This window comes from Paramormyrops kingsleyae, chromosome 21 (genome assembly GCF_048594095.1).
Source record: "Paramormyrops kingsleyae isolate MSU_618 chromosome 21, PKINGS_0.4, whole genome shotgun sequence".
In the NCBI taxonomy this organism is placed as follows: Eukaryota; Metazoa; Chordata; class Actinopteri; order Osteoglossiformes; family Mormyridae; genus Paramormyrops; species Paramormyrops kingsleyae.
In genome coordinates, this window is record NC_132817.1 from 7390269 (window position 1) to 7414164 (window position 23896).

Here is a 23896-nt window from a genome sequence, read left to right on the forward strand (position 1 = left end):
TATGACAGAAATACAGGGGAAACCCTACTACTATCACTGTAGTCAGTTATTCCAAGCACACTTGCCCCTATTATAATATTCAAATGTTTGCTCACTTTTGAATAACCCTTAGACCTAAACAGGCCAGCAATCCCGCTGGGTTTTTGTGTGTTAAATACAGAACGACATGTCCTGCAGTGACCAAGTCCTTTCCATGGAGAATCAACGATTCATGTCCACGACTGATGGTCACAGACAGTGTCCTAGCATTTATGTTCCTGTATTTCGAAGTCTCGGCATGCACCAATCAATGGATTCCATTGATTATAAGTCAGGTATCAGGCGTGCAGTCAGCCAAGCCGATGAAATAGCGCGATCCTGCTCGATGCTCTGTGCCATGTCCATCCCACCAACCGCAACCCAAGACGCGTTCTCACGTTTTCCCAGCACGCATATAATTGCTTCCTGATGGAGACCCTCTTAATGATGTCTTTTCCTCCACAGCAGTCTCTCAACATTATTCCCGATGATTGAATTCATATCATATTGCCTATTTTGCCATCAGATGGTGATTAACATGTCAACCTGCTGTTACCCTCTGTTTAACAGGATCCATTAATGGCAGGTTGCTTGTCACGTGCATTAGTCACACGTGCATTGCTGAAACACGATAATAAATTCCATGCACGTTTTGAAAAAATAATTCCCACTTACGGCCATCTTTTACAAGCCATTTTTTTAACCTGAGGTGTTTTTTTTGTTCAGGCACCTGGCCTAATTGCCTAAAAATCTATTTTATCTAGTTTGACATTCATTCATGACATAGTCTGGGTGGCCATCAGGTTTACTGAGTCGTGACTCCTTGTTAGTGATTTGACTAGGCCTCTGTTGTCAGATGAGCACAATTGTATTGTCATTTTCTTGTTTTCTTTGATATTCATCCAACTACTCCCTTCAACAGAATGCCAAAGAAAGGACACTCGAAAACAACCGTGAAGAGTTAACTGGTGCTGCCTTAACAATCAAAATTGCATAACACCTGTATTATCACTGCCAGACACACAGCGGGTCCTGATCTCTGTTGTAAATAAGCAGGTATCAGCTGTGAATCCTCACTGGCAGGGGGATCTGTAGGGATGTGTTGTGTATCTTATTTCTGTCACGGTGTGTTGAGTGGGGGAAATCACCTTTTCTCTTTATGCGCGCTGTGAAATATCATTAAAATGTGTAAATAGAAAGTGCTTTTTAAAGTGTGTGTCAGGCCCGGATTGGCTAATCGGGAGGACCGGGAGAATTCCCGGTGGGCCGGTCCGTTTTTTGGTTGCAAGGGCCGGTGTCCCTAGCTGCCTGCACTCACAGCAGTCGCACTTTTTCTATTATTTATTTATTTATTTATTTATTTATTCATCCATAGCCTCACTCTTTTTATTCATCATTTTACCGCAGCTCCACTCTTTTTATTTATTTTCTCGCAGCCCCATGAGCAGAATACAGCCTGCAGGTTAATGATGACGTAATTTTCATTCGACTTCCCCGACAGCGGCACTTTGCTCAACAGATCAAAATCAGTTGTTAAGAGATACACGAGAGATGAAAAATGGATAATAAACAGCGAAAAGGTGGCGCTGAAAAGGCCAGAATTTTTTTAAAAAAAAGAAAGCTCTAGAAACTGACGCGGCCAAATGTATTAAGCTGAGTACATTTTCCGTTAAAACCAGCGGCAGCGAGAGTACAACGACACATGAAGACGATGAAACGGCCGGTAAGTTAACGTTAAGCTAGTTAGGAGCAGTGCAAAACAACGATGTCTGCAAACCACCGTTCATGCTTATGTGTCGAACTTTTTCTTGTACTGTACTGTAGCTCTTCAGCAGCAGCAGCCTCTAGTCCAGTTTGCTGCTAACAGTGAAGAGCCAGGCAACGTAACGTTACCAAGCACCAGTCATGAGCCCAACACACTAGAATGGGCAGGTAGGATTGTCATTGAGTGAATATAAGAATTCGAATAATTAAAATTAATATTAATGAATATTACACCTGCTCAATGAAAAATGCCCTGAGATAATTAATAACATCAGATGATTCACTACATTAATAAATCTGACTTAACTTGATCAGAAAGCTAAAAGGGAAATTTGTGGTGAGAAATATTATATATAATATTTTTTAAATTTTATTTAGTGTGAGACGCAGAGCCAGGACCCAGCTGTATCATGCAAGAGACTCTCAATGTGGAAAACACAGCTAAGCTGTTGTACCACAGGTTAAAAAAAGTCTTGCAGATAACTGTGCAGTACTTGTTTTATTCTTGATTTGTGTTTAAGGACTGGATATCTGTGAACAATTTTGCACAGAATATATATTCAAATATTGCAGAAAAGGACATTGTGATGTTTTAAAGAATAGTGTTGGAGATTTACTCTTTAATGTTCTCATATTTATGAAAAATTATAAAGCAGCTGTTTCCTTGAAAAAGACATGATAGTGTCATTAGAAAGTTTAATACATTTTATTTTAATCTTTATTTTATACATATAGCTAAATATATATTTGTATTTATTTGATATTTTTTCATTTCATGGTTTGGATATTTATGAGCACTAATTCTTACAGAAAATAGATTTTGATACTGTTAAACATTGTGTTAACTTCACTGTGAAGCAACACTTAGGCTACTGTATTTGCACTGAATTGGAAATGACGTTATTTTAATATAGTCAGTCGTGAACTAAAGTGGGCCGGTCTAAGGCTTGAAACTCCAGGGCAGAAAAGGAGTCCCACTCCGACCCTGGTGTGTGTATGTATGTGTGTGTGTGTGTGTGTGTGTGTTGGGAGTGGGGGTGGGGGCTTGGCATCTCCTGTATAGCCTCATTTCACTAACAATGCAAAGGTCATAGGTTTGAATCCCAAGCAGCACACATATACACAACCCTTTACCGTAATTCACTGTGGATAACAGCCTCAGGGAAATGTAAATGTAACTACCCCCATTAAACTCTATCTATATAAGATGAGCTCTGGAGGAAGCCTTTATGCATTCTAAGCTGCATGGACACAAGGGGGGCATTTTTAAGGCCTCTGTAACTTATGCTTTATGATCTGTGGTTCACTGGACTGCAGTGACAGGAGTAGGTGACTCAGAGGGAAAGGAAGCAGGACTGTTCAGGTTCAGCTTGCACTGAGATACAAAGGGAAGGCTGCTTCAAAAAGTGCATTGACGGTTTTCCAGAAAGAGCGATAAAGGGACCAGCATGTCCCCGGTATGGATATGCAGGTGATCAGAATTACCCAGAGATCATTAGGGATGAAATGCAGACAAGTGAGCAGAAGGAGGTGTAATAATAGAAGGTAGGAGATAGGCCATTGGACAAACAGATTCTCAAGCTGGATCCCCCCTAATTCCTCTGCGGAATGGAACTGGCCACCTGTGTTCGTGTGACAAAATGGGAAGTAACATTGTCAGAAATGGGTTAAATCCTTTTATTTATTCTCAGTTGATGAGAATGCTCATTTCTGTAAGATATAAGACTAAGGCATCATTATTACTTCGCTAACAAGTGAATATCACCCCAACTGCTCTTGCCAGTGTTCTATGACAAATGCTTAATAAACGAATTTGAGGCTGATCATTAAAATGGAATGCCCGAGAAAATAGTTATAGCCCAGAGGAAAGCCTTTAGCTAGATCAAGATCAGCCTGGTGGAGGTGAACAACGTCATTCGATCCACTGAGCTATCGTTTACAAACATGTTGTGCTGAAACAGGGAAACGGAAACATAATCGCAAAACGATCATCTCACAAGCTGTTTCTGCTTCTTTATAGCACAGACTGCTGTTTTTCGGGCTATTTGCTTATCTCGCTAAAACAGTTAAAATTGTTTGCCATGTGGAGAACCTGCAAGGATTTCCTCCGTGTCAGAATGAGTGACATCATCAGAAGCGCCTCAGAATTCTACTGCTCCTGTCTGCAGTGGTCTAGTCCAGTGTTTTCCAATGTTGTCCTCGGGGACCCACAGTCGGTTCATGTTTTGCTCCCTCCCAGGAAGCAAAAATGTAGACTCTGTATGTCTGGCAGGGAGCAAAAACATGAACCGACTGTGGGTCCCCGAGGACCGGATTGGGAAACACTCTCTAGATACATCTCCTTAGATCAGGGAATCTTGTGGAAGTGAGATGTAAAAACAGGCACAGCTTTAGAGACCTGTTTCTCAAACGTTAAAAACAATGGAAAGGGAAATAAGAAAAATATGCCTGCATTTGACAGCAGCACCAAAATATATCTGGTACATAAAAGATTGAATTACGGTCTCCAGTATCCAAAAATTTTAAACCCATATATTTCATACAGGAAAACGTCCAGGCAATCATACAAGATTATTTTTTTTTCTTAAAAAATTGCTTTGCTTATGTAAGGCAGGGGTAGGCAACCCTGATGCTGCAGTAGCTTTTACATCACTGTTCACCTCACTGTTCACCTCACTGTTCACTGACTGTCAGTTTACTGTTCACCTCACTGTTCACCTCACTGTTCACTGACTGTCAGTTTACTGTTCACCTCACTGTTCACCTCACTGTTCACTGACTGTCAGTTTACTGTTCACCTCACTGTTCACCTCACTGTTCACCTCACTGTTCACCTCACTGTTCACCTCACTGTTCACTGCTTTTCTCTGCAGCTACATTATTAGCACTGATTACGCCAGTCCTGTCTCACTGCCTCCCCTGTCTCACTGCCTCCCCTGTCTTGCTCTGTCCTGTGTTTTTTGCTTTTTGTGAAATGATTGTAAATCCCTCCTTTGGCCACTCGCTGTCCGTACGCGATCCTGGGGGAGCGTTAAATCATGGCGTCGTCTGCTTCTTTATGGCTGGTATGACAATGAAGTCCAGAAACGTGAATAAACAGCACGCTACCTAGTAGCCGGGAGAGCACAGCGAGGCTGTTCCATGCGTCACCTGTGGGATTATAAAGACTGCAGAGATGTGGACCCCTGGAATAGTCTCCCTTTGTATGGTTAGTGCAGGTTAGGACTTGTTTAAGGGGCAACATGTACCAAGATACCCCAGACAGGCTATAATGTTTTTGTGCTTGGGGAGTAAACAGACGTTATTTGCAACATGGGTCCTGAATCATGAAGTATCACAAATCTGTCAGGCTCCTGAAGGCATCTTCAGGGCAACAGATGAACCTGAATTAAACGGCACGGAGACAGCTGCTAACTGAATGACTGGAGAATGCCATGAGACCAGCAAACCACAAGAGGAAGATGTTCTGCTGTGCAATTCTTTGATTGCAATTATGATCTTTCATTTAGCAGATAATCTTATCTGAGTAAGCTGTCAAAGCTTAGAATATTACACTAAATCCATTGAGAGGTCTTGCAGCAGTGTTGTTGGGACTTCGCAACAACACTTATCCTCAGATTTGAACCTGTCACCTACTGGTTACCTTTGATCTTCTCTGTCAGAATGCAGTAGCCCAGCAGGCATGCATGTGTGCATGTGGTCGCGTAGAAGAATGAAAGATAGGGTTTGTGAATCAGAAGGGCCACAGAAACATGTGTGTGGCTTGGTGGCTCGATCAGGATTTCCTATAATCACAAGGTTATTGATTCACATCAAATGGTTGGTAGAGTGGTCTCACCTGGCACAGTCTGACCCTCCCTTTTCAAAAATGTATGTCACTTTGAATAAAAGCATCTACTAGATCAGTGTTTCCCAACCTGACTCTTGAAGACCCCCCCCCCCAAACAGTCTACGTTTTTGCTCCCTGCCAGATGGTCCACATTTTTGCTCCCTCCCAGCTCCCAGTAGGATGTAAGATAGTAGCAGCTGGGTTCAAAACCTGGAACTTGGTGGAAATCCAGTCGGCGTTCGAAGTGTGAAGGAGAGAGCAGAGCTTGTTCGCTGAGAATCCCTGTCCATCAGCTACAATAAGATTTAAGCTTGACGGTTTCAACACTCAGGGGCGGCATGGTGATGCAGTGGTTAGCACTGTTGCCTCACACCTCTGGGACCTGGGTTCGAGTCTCCGCTTGGGTCACGTGTGTGGAGTTTGCATGTTCTCCCCATGTCGTCATGGGGTTTCTTCCGGGTACTCCAGTTTCCCCCCACAGTCTAAAGACATGCTGAGGCTAATTGGAGTTGCTAAATTAGGTGTGCATGTGTGAGTGAATGGTGTGTGAGTGTGCCCTGCAATGGGCTGATCCCCCATCCACGGTTGTTCCCTGCCTCGTGCCCATTGCTTCCAGGATGGGCTCCAGACCCTCCATGACCCAGTAGGATAAGCGGATTGGGTGATGGATGGTTTCCTCACTACTGTGTTCATGACTCTTTAGTCAATACGGTCAGAAAATTCATAATACATTAGCCTCCTCTGTTCTGTCTCCAAGGCCTGTAACATTGTAACACTGTAACATTTCTCGATTTTTTCGTTTTGGCCAAACGGGTTTCTTCGGATGCCTTTCTCCATCACGTCGCCCAGCAGCACCTTGACACCAGATGGGATGCACAGGCGGCAGTGAAGTTGTTTTCCGGAGCTGAGTCGTACAGCTGGTGGTCAGCAAGGCCGTAATTATAATATATATTGAGGGACACGTCTGCCCCCCCGAAATTCAGATGTGCTCACAATGTCCCCCTCGATATATATTAAAATTACAGCCTTGGCCCCCCCCCAATGTTGACTGCATGGCTATGGCCTTGGGGGTCAGTATGTCCCCTGCTGTCCCCACAACGCCAGTCCTGTTCCACAAATCCCCCAACAGCACAACTGGACAGTTCAGCTGGACATTGGGGGTGACATTCAAGATGTTGGCCAATCCCAGGGGCTCGGTTCATTCTGTCCCTGGAGGGGGGGCAAACCATTCAGTTTCAAGCGCAAGGCTGCATTGGCACCTTTTTTTCTCCACTTTGGATAGGGCCCAGAATTCACCCCTAGTAAATCTCTAATTATATGGAGTTATAAGGCTAATGCATACTGATGTTTTTGGTCTGGTCTTATTAAACCTAAGGACTGAGATATGTTGGACTTGTCTGCATAGATTAGCAACTCCCACACATTCTAACTGAATTGCCCGTCACCTTCTCTACTGCGGTGTTCATCATCTGGATATAAGGATCTGCGCTGAAAACAAAACACAAATATATTCCCCAGATTAATTTAATTCTCTGAAGCCTACAGCTCTTCATAGGAATAATCATGTCTGTGCCTGATTTCTGTGTGTGGCCCTCGCTGATTAAATGGCTCATTTTTTTGCTGCTAAGCCTGTCGGACGGATCCCACGAGGGCCCTCGTGCGTCAGGGGGCCAAATGATGCGCTTTCCATCGTCGTGTGTGATTTCATCTCCGCGGCCGCCAGCCCCCCACCCCTCACCTCCGACGAGGGCTGCAGGTTTGTTTTCCATGTCACTGGAGAGCAATTTCCGTTCAGTGATATATCCTTTGTCCCCCCAGTCTTAGGCATGCCAGGTCTGGGGGTGGTGTGCGGCCCAACAGGTTAGAATGCTGTTCCTCTGACTGGAAGGTTGCCGGTTCAGATCACAGATTTCACCATTGGGTCTCTGAGTAAGGTCTTAACCCCCAGTCGCTCCAGAGACTATCTGACCTTTCTTTCCCCCAAAAATGTACCACACATCAAATAATAGTGTCTGCTAGATATATAAAATGTGTGATCCATTGTGGATATTGACCCATCTTGTCTACTTTGCTTGAGGTGTGGAATGTGGTGGCAATGGATTTCACTGTAGTCTAGGGATTCCCAACCATCTCCTTTCCATAAATCGATGGGTACCGGTGGATCAACCGGCACTTTCATAAGTTTCGCTCTTTCCATTTTTTTTTCTGGTATGAGCAGAACACACGAATGCCATGTGGAATACTGGCCACAGATTGGGCATTCAGAACCCCTACTCTGGAGGAACCATACGTCTCCTAATATATGAGTACCCCCAAATTTTGGATGTCTAGGAACACAACCATACATCTCCATACCTCTCCTTGCAGACTGAGATCCCACATGATCTAACTTTTCAAACATGCCAACTATTGATTTACGTTGTTTTACATTGCTTACATATTTTTCGTAGTCAGACTGGGAACAGTTTTTTTTGTGCCTTGAACTACTGCACTCTATTGCCAACACATACAGACGTGTTTTAGCCGTGTACATCTAGTCTTGACTGATTCTGGCTTCGAGGTGCTGCTTCCTCAGACGCTCCAGTCATACCATTTCATTTTGTGGTGTAAAGCAATCCCAGTAAAACATTAACTGGAGCAGAAGATGGAAGATTAGGGGTCTTCATTGGAACAAACTAAACGCACAAATTGCTCTCATGTGGTGTGAATGTTTTACCAACACAGAACATTCTGGAATTGCACGGTTTCCTGAGGAAATTTCTTCACTGCCCTACAGACATTAACTGTCACCGGTTCCGCTCAGCTCCCGTCGGACCAGGGCCGCTACCCAGCCGCCCTTCACTGTGAAATGCCCAGTCTTATCCGTCAAATTAAGTCCAATGCCTGTCAGACCTGTTTTCTCACCAGAGCAACCCCTTCGTTTCTTTTGGCACAGACGTCTGTCAGGTGACCCCTTTGAGATGGGTGAGGGGGAGGTGAGGTTAGGAAAGAGAGGGTAGGATTGTAGGGCTGCTTAGGATAATAAATTCCCATAACAATGTCTTTTTTGGGTTGTTTGCCCCCCCCCCCCCAGCTGCCAGAAGCTTCACAGGGAGGGGAGTTCATTACAGTGTGAGGAAAAAGGTACAAATGAAGGGGATTCACTCCAAGCTTTGCTAAGGCTTGGAGCTTAGTGATGTGCCGGGGATACAGAGCCGCCTGAGCCAGATATCGCTGCGAGTTCGCTGAGATTCTCTTGTTAGTATGAATAAGTAAATGAGAGGCTCACTGCTGCTGTGACATGGGAGCCTTTTAGGTCTGGCTCCAGCGGACTGTCTGAGCAGAGGCTGTTCCCAGCTGTGTAAAACAACACAATTTGCTCCTAATGCTGAGGTATGAAATTGACCCCCCCTCCCCCACAGACAGAAGCTCACTCCTACTGCAGGGACTGTTATCTCCGCACTTCAGGCGCTGGGCTTCTACATCGGTCACTTACTCCGCAGACGGGCCGGGCCTTGACCGGGACTTGGGGCCGAGGGGGTTGGTCTTCGTGCTCTGCTACCTCTTGAGGGGTTGGTCTTCGTGCTCTGCTACCTCTTGAGGGGTTGGTCTTCGTGCTCTGCTACCTCTTGAGGGGTTGGTCTTCGTGCTCTGCTACCTCTTGAGGGGTTGGTCTTCGTGCTCTGCTACCTCTTGAGGGGGTTGGTCTTCGTGCTCTGCTACCTCTTGAGGGGTTGGTCTTCGTGCTCTGCTACCTCTTGAGGGGTTGGTCTTCGTTGCTCTGCCACCTCTTTGTCACACCAGGACAAGATGGCGGCTAGTGAGTGCCAGTGTAAGCGACACACCCACCCCCCAGGCAAGCTTCACCACCTGCGCCCCCTAACACCTTACCGTAGCTGTTCAACCCAACAGGAGGGCGCTAGTACGTCTAGCTGTGCGAAGGGCTTGTCCGAGACAAAGTAAAACTGGCTTGCTAAGTCATGTGGCTGGAAGGGGGTAAGCAGCCCAAAAATAACATTGTCGCCCATTTTAAGATACCACTCCTCTGCTCCTCTGTCCAGAATGCAGCTCGTTCTGTCGTTATAATACATACTGCGGAGATTCAGTTACATCCACGTCGGATTATGCACAGTGCAGGTAAGGTCTCTCGACAGAGCCATGAGGACTGGCTAACAGCGGCTCGAGATGTGCCGGAATGTGCTGCCATTGTAGCTGCAGAACGACGCCTGTTTCCATCGGCATAATGTATTCATGACTTGGTATTTCACATGGACTTCACAGTGTGTCATGTGACATGGGAAGCTGCTGTGGTTTGAGCGTAGGGTGCCCGTGGTGGGGGGTTAGGGAGGATGACTGAGGCACTGCTCTGAACATCACAACTCCTGGCAGAGTCTGGACAAGTCCTGATGCAGTGACGGAGAGCCAGTGATCACTCAGTGGATGCCACTTAATTACAAGCTAAGTGATTTATTGGACTGGCAGTGACGGCTCCTCTAATCTTACTTGAGGCACCTGATCTATCTGCAGTACCAGCGGCAAGGACGTCGGAGGCCTTCCAGCAGAAAAAGAGCAGAACGCAATCAGAACAGCGGCTAACACAGTCTATCACCAACCTTAGTATCGTGTACCTGACTGTCATCAATTGGCCACTGAGGAACAAGCACAATGTTTAGAGAACCCATCGCTGGTTCCTCAGATGGGAAGAGCGTAGAGGAGCACACTCATAGTCCCAAAGGATTATATTCATATTTCAGAAGTCATGAACTTGAAGTGTCCACATATCGTTAGGCAGACCTCATACCCACACAGCCTGAATAACGATTCATTCGGGAAAGCAGAGGAGGCCGGAGTCCTACCAATAATATCCGCCTCTTTGCTTAAGAGACGCTTCTCTCTGTTGTTTGTTCTTCGAGAGGCGCCCAGCAAGATGCTAAGCTTGTTGTTGAACAGAGGCAGTGCTCTCATGTAGCGTGAATATTTTACTGGCACGGAACCTTCCGGAATGTCAACCTGGATCGTTGAGATGAAAGTCAAAAAATGGTGACGGGGTCAATTTAAACTGCGATTACATGCTTCTTTATTAAAAATTAATCAAAAGTAAAAGTTACACAACAGCAGTGTAATAAGCTAAAAACACAACTGAAGTATAAACACCTGCTTGCTGAATCCTAGTGCGCGTATGCCTGTGTGTTCCTCCAGCATCTGCTGGTTTCCAGGATGCATGGTTACCACTTACAGACCGATTGCTCAGGTGACATGGTGCCAGACTGATGCAAACCAGGTTCCCACGCCCTGCGACCACAAAGCCAAACGGTTTTTGAGAGGACAAAGAATGTTTGCCAGGCAGACAAACCATTGTCAACAAGACAGTGGAAGCTGAGGCATCCGCGTCTGACAGCTGACATAACTGTCTCGCTGGGATTTTATTTTGCCTGGAGTTGTGTCAAGGGTAAGAAAGTCACAGCAGTGACCTCAGAGATTGGAGAATTCGACCAATAGGCTTCAAGCCTGAAGAAGCACATCAACGGCAACTATGCAGGGTGTCATGTACCATATAACTCAGATTGGATCCCTGTATTGACAGATAGGTTGAGTTTGGGGTTGCGCCGCTTTCAAAGCTGGCTTGGGGGGGCGGGGCATAAGACAGAAATATACCTCCCAATGGGCTCTGATTGGATAAATCTCAGTGTAATATAATGCTAATTGGCAACATGGTTTGGATATCTCCCTTTTGAATCTATCCCAGGGACCGCAACCTTGACAAGTATCTGCCTGCATTATAGACAGTGTGTGAGTCTCCCAGGATGACTCATCCCAGGCCACGGTGGCCTAAGGTTGCCTGGAAACTTTGACAAGACCCCTGTGACGCTGCAGCTAGCCTCCACAGCTATCACGTCTTTCGTTTCTGTGTCACGTGACCCGTAAGAGTGGCGGAACGAGACAAGGGTTCACCTCAGTTCTTACTCTAGGTGCCGCCTGCTAAAGTTCCTGTCGGATTCTATCCAGTTTGAGTCCCATACAGCGCCCCTAATCTGATGCATGTAAACATTTTTAGTTGCTTAATCGACACTTTTATTTATGATTTCTTGCATAGTTGAAAATTCCTTCTATTGTACAGAACGGGATGTTTTTCTCAAAGCATCCTTATATTCATCCATCATCCAATGGCTTATCCTGAGCAGGGTTCGAGGGGGTTCAGCAGAGCAATTCATGCTAATTACTTGGTTGAATGATACTAGAGTAAGGCCTCTCTTAGGGCTAACGATGCCTCAGTCCTTTGGTCACAACGGCAGCTGCGAGCTTCTTTCTCCTCCACCTCCTGAAAATTATAACACCCCCCCCCCCCCACCCCACTCTACATTGCGCTCAGAATTTCAGGAGACTTTAGCTCCCCCATAAACAAGCTCCCTCGGGTAGGATTATTGCAATTTATCGTATTTCCAGAGTGGAGATTAGAAGCCGCCTTCCCCTCTTCCTGGCACAGAAAGAAGGTTCTCAGAGAGACTCGGGAAGAACATTTGGTCGGCTCCGAAAGTGAAAGGACAGTTTTGTTTGCCTGTTGTCCCTGTGAAACCGGGGCTGCATGTTTTGAGGCTTTGTATCATAATTAGGCATCATTTCAGAGAAGACAGACTTAATAAATAACTTTTATCAATGGGGGGTTGGGAAAATGAGGGAAGGTGGCCACACCCCATAAACTCCCCCACCCTGCATTAAATTTCCTCTGCAGGTCTTGGTTGGTTGTTTACACACTGAATGGCGATGTCCTGTTGTGGGCAGATGTCACATCTCAGACAACCCCTGGGTCCAGCATCTGGTGGAACACGGTTTCGTATTACAGGGACCTGGGTGGACAAAATCTGTGAGGGGGTGCAGGGCGACCTAACTGGCAACATCTGATCTCAGTTACCGCGGGGCATCAAAGACGGCATCGCCCAGCCCGAGACAAATGGCTGAGCTATTCGTCGCTGGACTGTCGTCTCCTTAATGCTCCGGCTGAAAAATGCTGATAACAGCTCGAGAAACTTCAATCCAATACCGACTGGTTCAAATTCACACTGAAAGTTCACGATGAGAAGGCGCTCACATACCCCGTAGTTATGGTACTGAGTCTTCTCTGGTGATGGGCTGCGACATTACATAAGGAGAAGGTTTTACTCTCTGCCCGGATTCCACTAAATCATAGCATTAAACGACAAAATGTTTTCATTAGATTTCATGCTGCTTTAGCCTTATGAACTAAATATTTATGGTGCACTTGTACCTTTGTTCAGGGGAGTCAAGCTCACACCAGTGGTCTTATTGTTTATTGCACCCTGTCACATTATGAGGTCTTAATTGTCACAATGATGGATGGTGAATGACTGTTCCATAAATCAGTGCTGCTATACTGTTTCACCATATGTTTTGGGAGTTTCTCCCACATGGCCGTTGCCACAGCAACAGGTATGCCCGCCGGGGTTGATTCCCGTTCACTTGGGAAGTGCCCGGTGGTGACACAACCTGGTGACACTGCGTTTGAGTGTAATCAAGGGCTTTGCCACCGAGGGCAGGTTCGAATCCGCTGGAGGAGAAAACTCAGTTATCTCTGTCAGAAGCGTCATCATGAAGGAGTGTCAGACAGCTCTGGGCAGAGAAGGGAACGTAAATGGGAGACCTGGGGTACGGTGAGGCGGAACGGTGCCAGAAATCACCGACTGCTGAAATCAAAGTCTAAGAACATAAGGTTGTGAGGCGTTATTATAGAAACACCCGGAATAATTCTGTTTTGTCTTGTTTTATGACTAAGAACGCTTAGTAATGCCCTCATGTGCATTATTTGGCACTGCTCAAAACATTTTTCAGTCAAATTTTTTTCAGTATTATTGTGTATATATATTGAACCAAAATTGTATGAATAATATATAATGGTATAGCAATTTAAAATGCATTACCACTTTTTGTTATTTTCATAGCTACATACCAGTCTTTCGAAAGGCATAAATTATTACACACTGTTTATCAAAGTACAATAGCCAGAAGTGCTGCGAGATCCCGCTAAATCTGATCCGGATTTGTATGGGATGTAGGACACTGGCATATTTCTGCAAATAAACATCAAATTTAATTACATTTTTAAATTTATCTTTATTGACTATAGACATCTGTAAAAACATCTGGTTGAATACAGGTGATCAGAATAAAGACTACATTTTAATGGTGGCTGTAAATAACCTTTAGTAGGAACATCAGGGACTTGGAAATACAAATTCTTTCTTGTGTCAAACCCCGTGTAAACAATGTGAGGGAAATAAAGAACATTAGACAGATGTTTTAAGACACTCAGCTACACATACCAGCAGGGCTAAGGGATCTCAGTTCACTGAGGCTCCACCCCCTTGGTTGCCATAGAAACAGGTTCCAGCCATGTTCGCCTGTCCTCATCTGCTGTATGATGACTGCTCCTAGGGCTTTTTGAAGATGCTGCTGCATTGGGTATATGCCTGCCGACTGATGCGGATCTTCCGTCCCACGGCGAAGCTGAAGAGAGATGAAGGCCCCGAGTTACAGGCAGGCTGGAATCTGTTGCTTCCTACTAACAATTTTTCAATCTAGGAAGGTGCACCGAACATTATGATTACGGCATGGAAACGTTCGAAGGGTCCAGTCTTCCTGATGTTTCCAGAACGTTATCTCACTACTACAACTAAGAATAACAATACAGCGAAATGAGGGCATCATGGAGCAGCTGTTAACCCTGTCGCTTTGTGAGGATCAGGAGTTTAAGGATTGACCATATGTTCATAGTAGATACTTACAGCATTTTTATAAAATTATATTTTATTATAAAACAACATTTTTCAACATCAGTTATGTTAAAAGGATGTTCCGATAATCATTTTATCATGCTGGCATTGACAGAACCTTTGTTTAAATGTTAAACATGGAAATAACGTTTAATTTATTTTACTATGAGAATGTTCCCTGCCAGCTTTAGAAGTTTAGATGAAGACCTTAACATAACGTTGGTTGAAGTTCTGGGAACGTTGCCTGTTAGCTGGGCTAACACCAGGCTGACCCCAGACCCCCAGTGGTGATTACTGCAAAGGTAGCTTCACAATGTGGGCTATGATTCCATCATTTCACAGTCATCCTCACTGTAGCTTTTTGTCTCATGGAACCGAACATCGTTTTTGTGCTCGTTGACGCTCGTTGAGTACAAAGGCAGCAGGTGCTGCTCAGCTGAAGCCCATCACCGTGTTTGTTCCTGTCCGCCCTAAAAGCAGCGCCGCCACGGAGCGACTTCCGCTTAGCGGGATGAGCTGTTCAATTCAAGGGTTTTTCAAAGGTCAAGGGTCACCCCCAAGCTGTCAGAGATGAAATTGGACCAAAAGGATCGATGCAGACATGTTATAAACGAATCTGTTGCTGCAAAAGCCAGTTCACAAAGCATATTCGCATCATATTATGTCGAAGCGAATGTTTTGGGTACATTTTATTAATATATTTCTCTATATGTTAATGGGAATGTTAGATGCAAGGTAAAAACATGTTTGACTGAGATATTATAAGGGCGACAGTTGACCATGTCTGTCAATTAAGGCAGTCAAGTGGGTCTTTATTGTCATACCATCTCTATACAATCCACAGAATACGGTGGCATGAAGTAATATCCCACAGGACCTCAGTGCAGTATATATACATAAAGGGCAGAGATTGTAAACAAGTGTAACACACGAGGGTGAGGGACAGACCGTGTCTGTCAGCTAATGTAGGTGAGCATGTCTACCAGCTGATGTAAGTAATCAAATCTAGGAGCCAGTGATTTAGCTGCATGTCGTGCTGTGTTGCTTTGCGTTTGTCAGCCCCAGCACTGGATGTCAGCTTGAAGCTCACTGGATCAGGTTAATGACAAGGTCAGGCTAAGCAGCCACAGAGACAACTCTAACAACCTCATGAAATATGAATGGTATTACTGTGGCCAAAGAAACACAGCTTGCTCGTTATTAGCTCACTTACACAGACGAAGCTAATGAGCGTTACTATGGTCTAATGAGCATCTGGCAGGTAGCTGCACGTCGGATGCAAAGGACTTCATGGAGCATTCGAGGGATCTGGCACGCTGAACATTCACTGCACGTGGAAATCTGTGTCGCTACTCTCATACTGCACGTTTGATTCAGGATAGTTGGTTTAATATTGAGATGTATGGTAATTAGTACTTTTTTGCTTCATTCAGTGGTAAGTTTCACCAAAAAGGCTTGTGTGTAACGTCTATGGTCAGAACCACAGCAGTAAACCAGCCGCAGAACGGTTCCGGTTCAGGGCTGCTTATCACCTGTCTTTTATGGATAATCATGCATGAAACATTAGCTACGGCCCCCGCACCTAGCCAGCCCGTCTCCAGCATCGACACAGACCTTCACTTGCCCCACACCTACCAAAGAACTCTCTTTAACCTGTAGCCTTTGCAGTATGACAGATGTAAGCTGTGCTATTCAGCTGCAAATTCGACTCTTTCCCTGGTGGCAGGGGATGCATGACATTCTTTTAGCCAGGAGGTTTTTACTTTTCATTCATATCCTGTTAGTTTTATCTGTAAAGAATTTTGTTTGCTATATATAGGGTTGCATAGAGCGTGTTCACTACTGCAAATTAATATATTAATATAATTCCTTTGATATATTGTCTTTAATTGCTTCCACTGGAAGGCAGGGCAGGCAAACATTATGTTTAATATTTAATCACTTCTGAGTTAGCAAATATGCGAGGTAATGTTCGGATTAATTACCGTATTTAGAGAACCCTGCATACTCTGGTCTGTTCTTTTAGGCTCTTCGCAGTGCAAAGGCTGTAAGAGGTTCTAATCTGTTCAATTAAAAGACAAGAATAAATCGCTTGTGCAAGTTCGACAGTTCGATACTGTTCTCCTACATCTTGAAGAAAGCAGGTTATGGATGTTGCTTCTGTAGAATTTTAATGACCATTAAACACCAGCAGGGGGACTGCTAGAGATTTTGGGCCCTACGTTACTCAGGGGGCTTTGGTTTCATTTGAGCTCCTCCCTTTATGGTGCCCCTGAATACCAACGCCCCTCGGGTCTGTAGAGAAATGTCGCTTCTGTGAGCCCTTCACCCACATCAACTGCTTAGAATATGCAAATATAGTAATTGCATATAATAAAACAGAAATCCATAAACAAACACAGGATGAACAGGCAGAGTTGGGTAACTCGGATCTAGAGAGTAAAAGTCCAGACCAAGATTTTGTTTCAACCAACCAGTTGAGCATAAAGAGTTACAGTCACAGAGTAACTCAACTGGCTGGTTGAAACAAAATCCCGGTCTGGACATTTACTCCCTGGACCTGAGTTACACAACTCTGTGAACAGGTACAGTAACCCAAAAGAGGAGCACGAATGGAACTGGAAGCTTTTAGTGTTTTTAGGTTAAAGTGTTATTTTATGGGGGTGACACAATGGTGCAGTGGTTAGCACTGCTGCCTTACGCCTCGGGGACCTGGGTTTGAGTCTCTACCGTGACTCTATGTGTGTGGGGTCTGCATGTTCTTCCTGTGTCATCGTGGGGTTTCCTCTGGGTACTCTGGTTTCCCCCCCACAGTCCAATCACAGGTTGATGAAATCCTGACAATGAGACAGTGCTAATAGCTTGGCGGTCCTGCACACCAGCACAAAGATTCAGAGCCTGATTGAGAGCGTTGCAAACTAAAAGAAGTAGGACACCAGGAGATCCTGAAAGGAAACATTCAGGGAGGTAAATAGCAATACCAACAGAAAAGTGCTGAATGAGGTCATCTTTGGGCACAGGGAGGGAAAAACAAACTGGCACTAGATAACCAAGAACAGAAGGAAAATGTCAGTTTTACTGCGTGTTTCTCTGTCCAGGCTAATTTAATTTCTGACCTTAGTGAGCTCTAGTCTGTGTCCACAGCCGCATAAGGGAGCAGGAGGGAGGCGAGCTCTGCAGCCGCTGTTAGCTGTTATAGTTATGGCCTGGAGATCTGCGTCCGAACAAGGGCAAAAGGAGGGCATTCGCACGCCTGCTGCTGCATTCAACACCCGGAGCCCGAAAACTCAAAATTATAAGGCAGCCCGCTCAAGCTAGCAGACCGCTAGTACTTCATGCAGCTGCATAGATTTATGGAACGATTTGTGATAGCGCATTTTCAAAAACACACGTGCGGGGTTTCTCCCACAGCAGGGACCTGCAACCTTTCTGTCACAATACTTTAAAGAGCCAGTCCAGATTTGATTTTTTTTTGTGAACGCACATTCAGTAATGGCAGAGATACCGTTATTGCTATTTATGTCTAATGTAATCATATCTGAACTGGACAGTAATTATCTGATTAAGACCTGCCGTCTCAGTTCCCTTGGTCATCACAGGCAGGCCATAAAGAAAATGTTTTGTACATTTATAGGTTACATTAATACCTGCTTAATTATAGAAAAAATCTACATTATACATAGCGCATGATGTCATTCACTGGGGTTCGAAGCAGAGTGCACGAGTATAAATTGTCGGTACGTATATACAGAGTAAAATGATAGGAACCGCTTATCTTTGACGCATGCTCAAAACGAGCCGGTTCCGCTGTGCGTCGATGTGCCACCTTTAAACTTGCATTACTGAGATAATAAGAAATAAAGGAGTCGAAACCACGGAGACGCATTTTTTCCGATGCTTTTCTGTCAGCACCTGCAGAGCTGTGCGAGATCATCACACCTAAGGGCAGTTATAGGCGAGCGGCGTGAACGCGTCTCTGGCTTGTCAGAGCACACTGCCTGTCATCTGGGACCACGTTCATTCGGGGTGAAGATGGGGGAAAGTGCACACTCGGCTTGCCGTGTTTCACGAACCGAGGAACGAGAAAAGTATCTGTGATAATTTATGATTCAGGAAAAGTGCGCGCTACTTGTCATTTCCCGTGGGATCACCTCGTTTGAATCACCATGTGAGTATCTGGCTTGTTTATTTCACCTTGAAACGGAATAAATCATTTTGAATGCAAAGTAAGTGTTTATTTGATGGACGGAAGGAGTGCGACAGCAGGAATGAAAACGAAGTTGAATTTAACACAAGAAAAATCCTTGTAGTTGGTATGTCATCGCAATCTGGATTTATTTGCTTTCACCCAGAAGTAAGGGGAATTTACAAAAAACACGGTTGCTGCTTAAATATGATGTTATTTTCCCCGTGTAAAAAAATATATATATATATCCAGTGCGATTACTAATTATTTAATTTAATTGTATTAATGTGCGTTTCTTTGAAATAGTTTTAATGTCCTTATTCGGGAGCGTATGTGAAGAACTGCGAGAACTGAAAGATTTTTTGGGATACTTAACTCAAACAATTAAATTCTGTTTTGGACATGCGTCTCGATAAGGAACATGCAGTGCCATTTCTGTTTCGGAAACGCACGGGTTTGTTGGTGGGATGCATTTAGAGACAGTGCGTTAAAGGCGCATCATTCCCTTATATTTCTCCTATAGGCGTTTTGAGTGTCCGTTTGTATTATTTCTGCATAACCTTGACAGGAATTTAATTCTGCTCCGTGTTGTAACCGAGCTTCCGTCCACATTTAAACCTTTGAATAAGTAACTATGATAAAGGTATGTCGACAATCACACGCTATACCTGGACAAATTATATATCCCGTGGTTAATGGACCAGAATGCCAAATGTGCAATATCCCGTGAGAGGAATTTGAAACGATTTTAAGAAATGATTCCTATTTTATCTGTGTAATAGCACTTCTGTTCTGCGGGGCTGACTAAATCCCACACTAGGATGGAAACCAGACATTATAATGAATGCATCATTTGGCTTTATTTAGATGTGTACCGTAACCGTGTTAATTTGGGTACATGCACAGAATGTGCCCTACACGTGAAATACAGTATCACCCAATTAAATGCCTTTGACGTCATAAACCCGCAAAACACATCAAAACGGGCATCTGCAACGTGTTTCATGCCCGCGGATTTAATCGCGCCGTGACGTCCGTCCGCCAAAGACGAAATGGGTCAGTGAAACACAGATCACATAAGGATGACGCGTTCAGCAGCGCAGATTAGGGGTCCTGACATCCGTCCAGTCACGTCAAACGAATGTGCACTATATATATACGCCATGTCGATCGTTCAAACGTGGATTAAATCGGTTTAATGTTTTTTTCTTTTCTTTTAGTTTGCAACAGCCTCAATTGACGGTGCTACGCGAATACCTGCATTGCACTCTGGGCAAATTCGGTTTAAATATAGAAACTGCACCACACGGAGAGACAGACAGTCTCGCGTGGAGGGGAGAGATGAACGAAGCAAACTGTTTCTGAATTATGCAACCGCTTCATCTGCATTCCAGATTATCGCACAACCTCTCTGTCAGGCTTTAACAAACGTCACTTGAAGGTGACGTGTTAGTCTTCAACGTCACCTAGGTCTGTGTCAGTTTCTGGGATTGAAAGTAAACTGAAGTCTGTTCATCTAAACCTTACACTGTTCTTGCAATGGCGTAAGGATAGTCAACCTGTCTGTATGTGGACTAATGTGTCTGTGGCAAAACTATGTAGGTGGTACATAACATCAGTTAAAAAAAAAGCATTTTGATCAAAATGTCTGTCAGGATTTGTCATGGTGTTGACTTTCTAAAGGTGAGAAACATTTGTATATAGACATGTGTTAGTGAAGACAGAGATCAATGTCAGGCACTTTGTGTTTTAATATTACTGTAAAAATTACTCTCTGTTGAAGAAAAATGGATTCGTCCTCTTCCAGGCAGCATCACGGTTCAAAGAAGCGTGTGAAGATTCACCCCAACACTGTAACCGTGAAGTACTCCACCCACTTCCCACAGCCGGGCGATGAGGGCTATGACGATGCGCCCTCCTTCGAGGACTTTGGCACTTTCCTGGAGGAGAATCCCGACAGGAAGCTGCTCGCCGACCACAGGCACGGCCGGACCTTTTTCGGCACCATGGACTCTCGGCCCCAGCCAGCCGGAGAACGGCGGGACAACGGCGTCGGTGAGCAGCTGCAGAGCTTTGGAGAGGCGTCGGTTTTCACCTCGCGGGTCACCTGGGCCGCTCTGTTCGGGGCGGCTCTGGCCCACGGCTGCGTAGCGCTCATCACACGCCTGGCGGCCGACCGCTCCAAGGTGCCCTCTCTGGAGCTGCTCTTCATCCGCTCGGTGATCCAGGTGCTCTCCATTGTGGTCGTGCATTACCACCAGGAGGCGCCGTTCGGGCCCAAGGGATACAGGCTGCTCCTCTTCTTCTACGGCGTGTGCAACGTCATCTCCATCACCTGCGCCTACACCTCCTTCGCCATCGTGCCGCCCAGCAATGGCACCATCATGTGGCGAGCCACCACCACTGTCTTCAGCGCCGTGCTGGCCTTCCTGCTCATCGACGAGCGCCTGGGTCTGACGGATGTGGTCACCGTGGTCACCAGCGTGTTCGGCCTGTGTCTGGTCATGATCCCCAACATCTTAGGCGAAGACAAGACCCCGCTGGGCTTCTGGAAAGAGGCCTTTGGATACACCATGACCGTCATGGCTGGTCTGACCGCCGCCCTCTCTATGATCGTGTACCGGACCATCAAGGAGCGTGTGAGCATGTGGACGGCCCTTTTCACCTTCGGCTGGACCGGCACCGTGTGGGGAGCCTCCACCATGTTCGTTCTTCAGGAACCCATCATTCCGTTGGATGCGGAGACCTGGGGATACCTACTGGGCATCTGCGTCTGTTCCACTGTGGCGTTCCTGGGCGTCTACTATGCCCTGAACAAGTTCCATCCAGCTCTGGTGAGCACTGTGCAGCACCTTGAGATCGTGGTGGCCATGGTCCTCCAGCTTCTCGTGCTGCGCATGATCCCGTCCATCTACGACGTCATCGGGGGCCTGATCGTCATCATCAGCGTCTTCGTCCTCACCGCAGTCAAGCTCTACTGGGTGGGCAGGAGCAAGCGGGAGGAATACCAAGAGATACTCGACTCCCCGATTAAATGAGCCACGCCTTCTTGTGTGCAGTCTTCTGATTCGCTGATGTGCAACTGGACAGTCTCATGAATGTTTGAATCATGATGTATTTATTTTGCACTGTGTTGTAAAAAGAGACATTGTGAGCTGTGTTGTGTCTTAGTTGATGTATAAAATAAAAATAATCTGCAATGCCTATTCTACAATTTACTTCAATTATGTATTTTTCAAGTCAGCTTTAATGTTTCGTGCATTTGAATCTTTTAATGAGAAGCTGAAGCTGTCTTAAATATGGTGTGAAAATGGCATCGGGCAGGTGAATCATCATTTCAAAAATCAAGATGATTACCTGAAGTCATTTGCCAGGGAAATCTGTAAAAATGACATTTTGGTGTGTGCTTAGTGCATTTAAACAGGCGCCCCCGCCCCCACCCCCACCCCCTGAGCTATTTCTTACTGGAATATTTAAGTGACTTCCCTTTCTGGAGTTTCTTTGCAACCTGACACTCATTAAATGAGAAGCAAAAAAACAATAATCTAGCTGCTATGTTTTGAGTTAATTTTGCAACGAATGCTCAAAAATGCAGGCAGCATGGGTGCCAAGATAGAGAATGATATCGGCACTGGGTGTGACTCTTACATTGGTGTCTTCAGGCAGGGTGAACCTAGACGCACTATTCTGATGACTGAACTCCTGTCATAGTTACAGCAAGGGCGCGCCGATGAAACCTCTCTAGATAATATCGATCCAGTGTCTCAGAAGCTGAGTTTCTGAGGTCACATGCAGGACAAAAACCGACCCACTGGATGAGCCGCGTGATGGTCAGCATATGAAATTGCGAGTACTAAAAGCATACATGTTGTCCTGCGAACACAAACAAAAACATGTTGAATAGCTGTTCATAACCGGCAGACCAGACTGTGTGTCTAATGATCTGTGGGCAAGGAGGAATGGAGCGAAAATGTGGCACATTTTGCATCAATTTAAAGCACATTGCTATACAAGCATTTCCCCATCTGTCAGTGGGAAAATCTTCGCCTTGGTTAGATACAGCTTCCGATCTTACCACAGGTTTTCTTTATTTACATGCATTACCAATTAAGTCTCAAATTGAATAAGGAAATAAGGAATTTTAATTATTTTCCTTGATGCCACCATACTTGCAGTTCTTTGCACAAGGCTTCTGCACCTCTGTGGTGGGGGGTGCAGGTGGGGGGGGGGGGGGCGAGGGTGGAGGTAACAGAAGGCAGTAGGAAATGTGTTAAGACTCACACCTAAACACTGAGGCTGGGAGTCTCCGTCACAAGCCGCAGTCACACACTTCCGGCGTTACACTTAAGAATATTTTTGGTGTCAAGTGGGTTTGGCAAGCCGTCTGAAGGTTGGTATATTATTATTTTTTGAGATTTGCTTTCCCTGTGGTCTTTCGGAGAACTATCCATTTTTAATGTTATGATTCTATAAGTTTCGCTTGGTAATAAATTAAATGAGGTCTTTTTCTTAATCACAACACCTTAAACGTTTTGATACAAACTCACATTTCGTGCTTAAAATAACATACCCAAAAGCTGTCCTTTCCTGATAAATGCTTTTGGTCTTTATGGAAACATAAAAGCCAAGGACTGCTTGCTTATGGTTTCGTGCATGATGTTATATACACATCTAAGCACAGGTGTAGATTTCTTTTTGTTACAATCCTTATTTTCTTAAAATATCCCCTCTGCACAGTACAAAAGAAGAGTACGCTTCCCATACCTTCCACCAGATGGCAGACTTAACAGACTTTATTCAAGGACTATGTTAAGCAAGGCTATAAAAAAAATTAATGTATTTTATTTTGCACGCCGTTTCAATGTCTCCTTAACATTTTTAGCTTTTACCCAGCTATATAGGCACACCTCATACAGAAGGCTGGCCCAGTCTGGCTATTTAATATACAGTTTCTCTTAAGGGTTTCCACTCCGCATAATTCTGGATGTAATAGCTTAACCATTACCTCCCACTGCAGTGGTGTTGTGACTTGTGCAGAGAAATGCATAAATATGAGGCTAAAACAGAGGGCTGATAGAGCCTTTACTGGGTAAAGGGCCTATAGAAAACTGTAGGAAGTGTACATACTGTCAGGAGCCGGGTCCTCTGCATACTGTCAGGAGCCGGGTGCTCTGCATACTGTCAGGAGCCGGGTCCTCTGCATACTGTCAGGAGCCGGGTGCTCTGCATACTGTCAGGAGCCGGGTCCTCTGCATACTGTCAGGAGCCGGGTGCTCTGCATACTGTCAGGAGCCGGGTCCTCTGCATACTGTCAGGAGCCGGGTCCTCTGCATA

The 23896-nt window shown here is 45.1% G+C and overlaps 1 protein-coding gene across 6 annotated transcripts; it reads left to right on the plus strand.

Moving 5' to 3' along the window:
- The first annotated feature begins 1526 nt into the window (after window positions 1-1526).
- slc35g2a (solute carrier family 35 member G2a) lies at window positions 1527-21973 on the plus strand. Of its 6 annotated transcripts, XM_023824391.2 has the most exons (4): window positions 1527-1741; window positions 1843-1950; window positions 14039-14140; window positions 20370-21973. In XM_023824391.2, exons 3-4 carry the CDS (start codon window positions 14121-14123, stop codon window positions 21598-21600), a joined length of 1251 nt encoding a protein of 416 aa, XP_023680159.1. In that variant the 5' UTR covers window positions 1527-1741; window positions 1843-1950; window positions 14039-14120; the 3' UTR covers window positions 21601-21973. The 6 variants fall into 6 exon arrangements, 5 of the variants coding, with proteins under 5 accessions (XP_023680159.1, XP_023680161.1, XP_023680160.1 ...); XR_002839807.2 differs by lacking the exons at window positions 14039-14140; window positions 20370-21973 and adding an exon at window positions 2161-2223; XM_023824393.2 differs by lacking the exon at window positions 1843-1950.
- Window positions 21974-23896: the final 1923 nt, after the last annotated feature.